This window comes from Eschscholzia californica, unplaced genomic scaffold (genome assembly GCF_041429995.1).
Source record: "Eschscholzia californica isolate CP2 unplaced genomic scaffold, dmEscCali1.0.p SCAF_5, whole genome shotgun sequence".
Lineage (NCBI taxonomy): Eukaryota > Viridiplantae > Streptophyta > Magnoliopsida > Ranunculales > Papaveraceae > Eschscholzia > Eschscholzia californica.
The window spans coordinates 27,051,124-27,060,093 of NW_028238472.1; the positions used below are offsets into that span (position 1 = coordinate 27,051,124).

Sequence of the window (8,970 nt, forward strand, 5' to 3'; positions counted from 1 at the left end):
CCGGAAGAAGAAATGTGTGTCTATTTATTGTTACAACTGGAAGAAGAGTAGTTGGACAGAGGTTGATATAAGTGGAATCCCGTCCTCAGTTCCACCACTATGCCCTCATAGCGTTTCTACTACTTTCTGCGAAAGTCTTTTGTTCGTCTCTTAACAATCACAATGCCCTCTAACACTACCACGATAGCGGAAGAATCAACTTCACTTTAAATTTCATTTGCTTTTGTTTTTTTTTTAACTTATTTTTGCTTTTATTTTCATGTAATTTTGTTAACCTTATTATATGCTTGTTTTTTTTATCACATCCAATGTATAAGCTCTCTTTCTTTTTTTAGATTTTCTTTAGAAAATAGTGAATTAAGTAATTTTTCATTCTTATTTGAAAATGATGTGGGATGTCGTGAGTCAAACGTATAAAAGACCAAACCTAGCGCAAGAAGCTGATTTTAGAGGGCGAAAAATAAAATCGTTTCAGATTTCTTTTATCCATTTTCCAAATATAGTTAGATTTTGGGTGGAATTACCCTTAGAATTTTAGGTGTGCGGTAAAATTATAAGTAAAATCTAATTAAAATTCCAAGTGTTTGTAGTGTTCTCCATCAAGAGATGAGTCGTTGTGATTGTAGAGTAGTGTTCTGCATCAAGAGGCGAGTCATAAGGACGAAAGATGCAAAATTACCAGCTTCTTTTCTCGTAATTATGAGAAATTTAGTCAAAACACCCTACACAATTTAGTTTTTGTTTAGAAAGGATCGGTCAATTTTTTTTTAGTCTTCCGCTCCCTGATTACTTTTTTTAATTTCTAACACCTTGCGACCGCTTTGCAACGCCTTGCGACATCTTTGCAATGTCATATGACAAATTTACAACTTTTTCGCAACAGCTTTGGAGCGCCTTACGACACTTTACAATGTCTTGCAACCCCTTTGTAAAAAATATTGGGTTTTTAACCAAACAAAATACAAATATTTGGATTTTTACAGAATTTGGATTTCTAACAAAAAAATATAACTTGTTTTTTTAACTAAAAAAGTTTAAAATTAGATCTGCCGTCCAATTTCCTGATTATATTACGCACTTGACACTGTGCGAAAAAATGGAAGACTTACATGCACCAAATATACTTTTGAGCCATAGTAATTATTGTTGAGCACATAATCAATTTTCTTGTTGTTGTAAATTGTCGGTCTATTTTCTCCTTTGTGTCTTGATATTTGCATGCAACTTAATGGAATTAAGAGAAGGGGAAGAGATATAGGTAATGAGCTATACTAAAACAAAAGAGATAAACTTGAACCAAACTTTATTAGATGAATTCTTTCTAAACTTTTTCCATCTCTTACCAATTCATCCAAACAATACACCAAGTACATCTATTTATAGGGTGACAGAAGTAATAGGAAGTTGACACATACCCTATGTGTTGTCACTTGCATGGTGTGTTGTCACCACCACGATGACACTTTGCATATGGAGTTGTAGAATGGTGACACATAACCTCATGTGTTGTTACTTGCATGATGTGTTGTCACAACCAAGATGACACTTTGCATATGGAGCTCCCATGTGTGACACCACATATAGGTGGTTATATGAAAATAGTGGGCATTCTAGTATTTGTTCGGTAAGAGAAAGGTAATCTTAAAAGCACCCAAGACAGATGCTTATACCAATAATTTTATGGGCATCCACATCCCTTATAACACTTGTCTACATTCTTTTGATAGTCTTTTTTAGAATGTTTATTTGATCTTTTTTTTTTGTTGAACATGTTTATTTGGTCTGATTATTCATATCTTGTGACTGTTTTAACTTTTTATCTGGTCCAATAAGAAGTGCAGCCAAACGCTAGAAACAAGCTAGATACCGAGTTTTCGAGTTTATTTGAATCTCGAGTTTATTTGATAAGTAACGGTTTAGTTATTTCTGTATGTGGTAACCTTGGCGGTGTTCCTTCACGAGAGTCCTAATCAACAAAGGGGTTGTTAGGAGCATCTCGAATGCAAAACTCAAAAGAACCTCTAAAAATCCTATACGCCGAGATTGAGATCCTCTATTTGAAGGACTTCTCCAGTGCAACACTCTTAAATTGAAAAAAAATGCTTATGCAGCATTATTTTTTCCATTAAAAAAATCCACAAATTCAAGATTTTTTATTTTTGAACGTCCAAATTTTGTGGGAGACTGTACCAAATTTTCACCAAATTCATTTGGAGATATGTACCAAGTAGGTTACTAGGGTTTTTTGTCTCAAAAATTGCTTCTCTCGAAGGTGTATAGCGAAAAGAATCATCAATTGTGGGTAAAATCTTCTTAAAACTTTTGTAGCTTTGGTTGTACTTGTTGTGATTAGATGAATTATGTGTTATTACTCTATCTTACATTTGATTAGTCTTTCAATTTCTTGATATTTTTGTCTCTAAACCCCCTGATTATAGATTATATTTGATATTTTTTCATCTTCAAACTTCTTGACTTCATAGATTGTTTCTTATGATTAGTTCTTGATCTATCTTACATCGGATTACTCTGTACATTTGAGATAGATTTCATCTTCAAACCCCCTGATGTTAAAGATTACTATTTCTTCAACCAAATACATATCTGAGTTATGCTAGTAACCTGTTTGAAAAGATTCCCCACCCAAATTGTTAACTATTTCTCTTGAATTTGTCCCTAGATGTGTTATATCTCTTGGTAGTTGAGTATGATCTAAATCTGACTTCCTCTTGTGTAAAGGACCCAAACTGTTTTTTGCAAATACATTTCAACATTTTTTATGCTAATATATGTGTTATATCTCTTGGTAGTTGGTTCGGCTGAATAGGTTATAGTTTTGAGAGATTGGGTTTTGCATTAGGATGTGAGTGCTTGCCCCATACTGGAAAAGATGTTCTAAAAAGGCAATCAGATGGTTTATAACAATGTTATTTTTGTTCAAAAAAATAGATCAAAGCCACAGCTACCTGCCTACCTGTTCTTAGAAACTCTGAATTTCCATTTGCTATTAAGAAAATTTCAGAATAGTAACTTGGAATTAAGTGAATCTATGCTTCATTAATTACAAAGTCATATACAACAAGCATAACCTGAACTTTTGCAAGGATTCTTACAAACCTTGACAGTACCACCCATAAAAGATATCTGAACTTCTGTTACAAACCAGATACATTAATCTGAGGCATTAATGGCAGTGGCCGATGAGAAGAAGGATGCTCCATAGATATTCTTCGCTCTCAATATATTTTGGACTAACAATTTCCACTTAACCTCGTCTTTCTTACTCTGCTGTTGCAATCTCTCTTTGAAATTCCTACAATGAAAGTATTTTAATGTTCCCTATGCTATGTTATTGAACTTAAAAAGGTAAAGCTAGAAACTAAAACAGTTTTAAGTCAAGAAAACAAAAGGCAGTGTTTGTATTTATTTTTCCCGATTACTTGACTTTGTCTGACATGTCTAAATCAGAATAGTCTGAGTTTCACTTGTCTTGGTTAGGGAACACAAGTCACTATAATGAGCTCTTAATTTGGACTTACTTTATGTGATCCCAAATCAGCATGATCAACCATTCAGACGAATTAGGGCACAAGTCAGACAAAAAACAAGCAGTCTGAAATCTTGCTTGTGACAGTTCTGGTCTGGAGTCAGATATCAGATCTGACATTGAAACAAACACCATCTCGGAAATAAATAAATTTTAGATCAGGGTAAGTGGGAGAATGATCGATGAGTGGCATGTACCTGCATAATGGCACCCTACACTTCGTCGGTTCGGCACAAAGACGAGAGTGTAGTTCTAGCAGCTGCCACATTCTCTTGCAATGGACACAACCCCCTGGAACTCTAAGCTTGCATCCAGCAAAATGGCGCACGAGCAATTCTAGCCCCTTACAAGCGGCAAAACTACAAGGTGGTTGATCCCCTTTTAGAACCTTATCATGAGGACCAATAGTTCGACATCCATCTCTAAATATATGAACAAGGGCTTCCATTGCTTCATACAGTTGTAAATATATCTTCTTCTGCTCTAGTCTCTTTAACCGTTCTTGTTTCCTCTGAAAACCGAAATTGACGATATGAATATATATTTTATGACTGAATTTTGCAATAATTCTACGCAAGGGAAAGGCAATATGTGAAGTAGTTTGCGAACTTACCGAATCATCTTCTATCAAAGACTCAAGAAGCTCCTTTTCTAGTACAGGATGGCTTTGCTTCATAACTCTCCATCCTTCAGTGGAGGAAACGGCGATGAAGTTCTTGATGATCAAACGATGACAGAATAGGCTGAGGCGAGGGGCATCACAGAGTAATGAGAGCTGGAAAATGTCAATTACGTTTTCTGTTGTGAGCAAACAATGCTCTAGGCATCGCTCACACTCTCGCTTCAATAAAGGAATCACAAACACATGTGATAGTACCAATAAAGGCAGTGCAAATTCGTTCATCTCTTCTTGCTCATAACTGATAGACACATATGATCTAACTTAGTACCACAATAAGAAAAAAATCCATGGTTCTATAAGAGCAATGTTGCTACTAATACAATATCAGAACTATTACAAAGGAATGAACTGATATCTACAACAACCAGCTAAGAACTCAGTTGCTTAAAAGGTGAGATAGCAGAATTTTGCCGATGTTCCAATTAAAGTGACATGAACACCTAAACCTAAGTATCTGGCTCAAGACTGGGAAGTAAGTTTTATACATTTTTTTACCTGTGATTGACTTTCTCTCTCGTCTGAAAGCCTTAACAAATAGACGGAAGAGTTGAGCCTCTAGAAAACAGCATACACTCCTAAATCTGAGCAGTTGGGCTCGGGACTTGGTCCTGAGTCCAATATCCGGGGTGTTACTAGGAGAGATACCCGGCCATGAAGCATAAATTTTATACCTGTTATAAGTGTAATCAACTATCTCTCTCCCTCTTTCTCTAAACACCTTGCTAGCTACCAAGTTCAAGTAAGGGGTACTCAGAATATACTACTGCACTCAATTGACTAGACACTCAAGACACAAGCAAACGATGACAATTAGGATGATGGGAATGGTTACCAGGAAGAATACAAGAAGCGAATAAAAACTCGAACTGCTTGATGAGGAACACCACGAATGGAGATTGATCGTCGACGACCACGGATTTTTGACTGTTTTAACATATTCTTCATCACTGGAGAAGCCATCCCCTATTGGAATATATGAAAAGAAAATGACATTCATTAGTAACAACCTTACAGAGGAGCCAAAATAAACTTCTCTCAATCTCTGTCACAAAATGAGTGACAACTTCCTCTTACTAATATACTCTCTTGCATGACTAATCGGATTATAATATAATAGCTTCTCCATTATAAGAAATCAGAATTGGTGTATTAACACCGGTTAGAATAATATTCAGTTCTTCACTGAACTACAATAAATTAAGTTCATTTTCATGATCCATACATTATGAGAAGAACTAACTTACAAGAATACTAGTGTGTGCATGAATCACACCAGACTCATCGGTATTAATCGCAACATCTGTTCTATAACTTTCATTAAACATCCGTTCCCACAAGTTCCTTGTTGCTGTTAAAACACAACTTTGTCCCTTTAATGGTCTTCCATCAAGAAATAACCCTTTTCTACAGTAAATACTCATCCATGGTCTAGGAAGTGGAGGTGGGTTCGGAGAAGAACTCTTTATAAGAGGAGAAGATCTTTCACAGTCACTTCCATCCTCTTCCATCAACTTCTCAGCTTTCCTCCTGCATAGAGATAAGTAATAGATAGATTGACATCTGTTCGCGAGCACAAAATATATCTGTTTGTGTCAAAATTTGACACAACTTAAGCAAAAAAGTATGAACTTCAATAAATATTCAATTATTTTTAACAAGATCGTCTAATATCCTAATGCCTGAAAGTCAGATATACAAAGTTATCTTAATTATTCAACTTTTGGGTAAAACTTGGTAAAATACCATCAAATTGCTCTCTCTATCTCATCATTTACCTCCAATTCATCAAATCGATCACATTTTGTTTCACTTTTTTAACTTGATAATTGATCAACAAACCTAATGGTTTTCAAAAACTGAAAATTTAAATCAAAATAAGAACTAAACAAACTACAAGAAACAAACGATAAAAGAACAATGATCAATTTGCAAACCTTTTCTGGTTCAGGACTTCTTTAGGTAATCTTCTTTCATTACCTCAAGTGATTGCTGAGGTTTGGGTTCAAAATTTGCAAATTCACAGAACTAAATGAAAGAAATACGGGAGATCCAAGAAACCCCCTTCCCCGAGGTTTTATTCTTGAAACTGTTAAAATGAGGATTTGATTTTAATCTTTCTTAAATTAAAGAAACCAAAAAAAGTCACAGCTAAATTCAAGGTGTCAAAATCTCCTAAAAGCAGCATGAATCCTTCCATCTGCTAGGGCCCAATTTTTGACATTTGTTGTTTTGGAGTTTTTTTTCAGTTTTGAAACCACAGAAGCCAAAACAAACATGCAGATGAACCTTGATTGTTTCATTTTTCTTTTGTTTTTTAGCAAAATTGAGAATTAGGTTTTGTGTAATAGATTATTGATCATCTATCTTTGTACTCTATATGGTAACACGTTTCATGAATATATAAAACAAATTCAATACTTTAAACCTAGAAAATGCAAATAACAACAAAGAGAGAGAGGGGCCTTAAAATTCAGGAGGGAAAAGAGAATCAGCAACTTCCAATTACCTCGAAAAGGAGAGAAGAAAATATTAGGATCTGAAATATGAGGATAGAGTCGAGAATTTGGATGGAAATCAAAAAGTGGTTTTGGAATTTAATCTGAAATGAGATGAAGAAGAAGGATTTAGGGTTTGGGTGGGTAGAGCTGAACCATGAAGAACAGCTACCAAAGAAGATGAATTGAATAGCCTTCTCCATTAAATAAGAAAAGATCAAAATTAAACCCCAACTATATTTGGATTCTCCGAAACCGAAGTTCTTGGAGATGAGGTTTTAGATGTTTCGTTTGGAATCAAACCGTCTGTTGATTTTGCCTTCCTGGATTTGTTTTTTTATTCGATCAGTTCAAAACTTCTATTTCAAACTTCATAGGTAGCTTCTACAGGCACTGGGCCAATAGGCTGTCAGCGGAAGCGGACGGGCTCTATTAGCACCAGGCCCAACAGCTATTTTCTCTGTTAGTACCGGCCTAATCTGTAAGCACCCGACCTCGTCTAACCTAACCTTAACCTCCATTCACATTTCAGATTTTGAAACACAAATTTGGGGAAAAACCTCCATCAATCTCCTCACTTAATCTCTCATAATAAGTCCTTTTACTCTCTAAGATAAAGAGTTAACGAACATTTGGTGAAGACGAAGTAGAAATCAAACTCCGTTTGCTCCTTTAAGATTGGTTCAAAAACGCTAAACTTTTATTATTTTCTTGAATTAATTTGTTGTTTGAATGGTTGTGGACATCAATAGAATAGTATAACATGTTTAGAATGTTGTTTGCTACAATTTTGAACACATTTAGAGAGTTTTCTGTCAAGATCTTCCATTCAGACACAGATCCAGAGGTCCGTGACCCTAGTTTATATGATGCCTCTGTTACGGCTCAGACGAACTCGTCCAGTCCGTCCCGATCTTCCAAGTCACTAATCATTGGATCCGTGTGTGTCACCAAACAAGGCCAGAGATCCGTGACTTTCTAACAGTGTTCTGTTAGAGTCTTAAAAAGTCATGGATCATGTGATTTGTTGGCCCTTCTATAGGGCCTCGAATCACTGGATCTGTGACCTAAGAGAGGACCGGACGGATTAGGTGATCCGAATGGTCCTTTGCCCTTCGGGTCGTCGATTTTTTATGTTTTTCGATTTTTATTTTGAAAAGGAATAGAGCTTCCTTTTGTTCTGGAAGAAGATGGAAGAAGCAAACGAAGGTGAACGTCACCCACGTTAAAAACTGGTGCTTATAGAGAATTCGGTCAATGATCATTGACCCAAGTCAACGAAATGGCCGCTCGTTAACAGCCTATTAGCCCGGTGCCTTTAGAAGCACCCAACTTCTTAATCCCCCGTGAACACAAATATTCAACTACCAATACTATTGACATTGAATATGATTTGCATGAACAAATCATTCTCCCGGAAGAAATACAACATACTAAAGTAGACCAACTTTCCAAACTCAAATGGGCCAAAAATGGAAATCGCAATACAAAGTTGTTTCACATCTATACCACCCAAAGAAGATAAAGAAACAAAATTGGAAAGTTAAGGAAAAGATCAGGGAAAACAACCAATGACGAACAGGAACTTGTCACTCACCTTCAGAATTTGATCGAAGCTGAATCATTGGGTCTGCTTTCTACCGATATGTTATCTTCTTACAAAGCCATACCGGGCAAAGAATTGGGCTACATCTCTAGGATACAGATAGAAGAGAAGATTAAACAAGTCGTGATGGAAATGGAATCAAATAAAAGTCGTGGTCCAGATGGACTACCCTTACCAACACTATTGGGATTTAGTGGGTTCCAAATTGATTCAATTTATTTAGGTGGCCTTTACCAGAGGTACATTCAATCCCACAGTTAACAACATGACTTTAGCATTAATCTCCGAAGTCAGGTTTTCGAGTATGGCCTCAAAATTCGGGTTGATTGCTCTGTGCAACTCGATTTATAAATTTATCACTAAGATCATAGTTAATTTTGTATTCACCCACTATTAGAAAATTGTATTAGTTGGTCGCAAAATGCATCGTTGCAGGTCGTAAAATTTTAGGCAACATTATCATAACCCAAGTTTCTTCATTTTATGCATACATCTAAGGCCAAAAAAAAGGCTTTGCTTTAAAGATGGATATTGCTGTCAAAAAGTGGTATTCCGTTGAATCAGCAAGAAACCGGGACTTGATGCATGACAACGTCAGATATGATCGAATATTCCGTTTGATTGATACATGCTTCCTTCC

The 8,970-nt window shown here is 35.9% G+C and overlaps 1 protein-coding gene and 1 long non-coding RNA gene across 3 annotated transcripts; one reads left to right on the forward strand and one right to left on the reverse strand.

Annotated features, from left to right (window-relative positions):
* The first annotated feature begins 2,186 nt into the window (after window positions 1-2,186).
* Window positions 2,187-4,450, forward strand: LOC147538048 (uncharacterized). The gene is made up of 2 exons (XR_015226079.1): window positions 2,187-2,302; window positions 3,560-4,450. It is a non-coding gene; the product is annotated as an uncharacterized LOC147538048 (long non-coding RNA).
* LOC147538049 (BTB/POZ and TAZ domain-containing protein 4-like) lies at window positions 3,017-7,310 on the reverse strand. Of its 2 annotated transcripts, none has more exons than XM_086643732.1 (6): window positions 6,736-7,310; window positions 5,474-5,756; window positions 5,062-5,192; window positions 4,161-4,467; window positions 3,745-4,058; window positions 3,017-3,313 (listed from the first exon to the last, which is right to left on the reverse strand). In XM_086643732.1, exons 2-6 carry the CDS (start codon window positions 5,735-5,737, stop codon window positions 3,172-3,174), a joined length of 1,158 nt encoding a protein of 385 aa, XP_086499858.1. In that variant the 5' UTR covers window positions 5,738-5,756; window positions 6,736-7,310; the 3' UTR covers window positions 3,017-3,171. The 2 variants fall into 2 exon arrangements, with proteins under 2 accessions (XP_086499858.1, XP_086499859.1); XM_086643733.1 differs by having other exon boundaries at window positions 6,164-6,738.
* Between the last annotated feature and the right edge of the window lie 1,660 nt (window positions 7,311-8,970).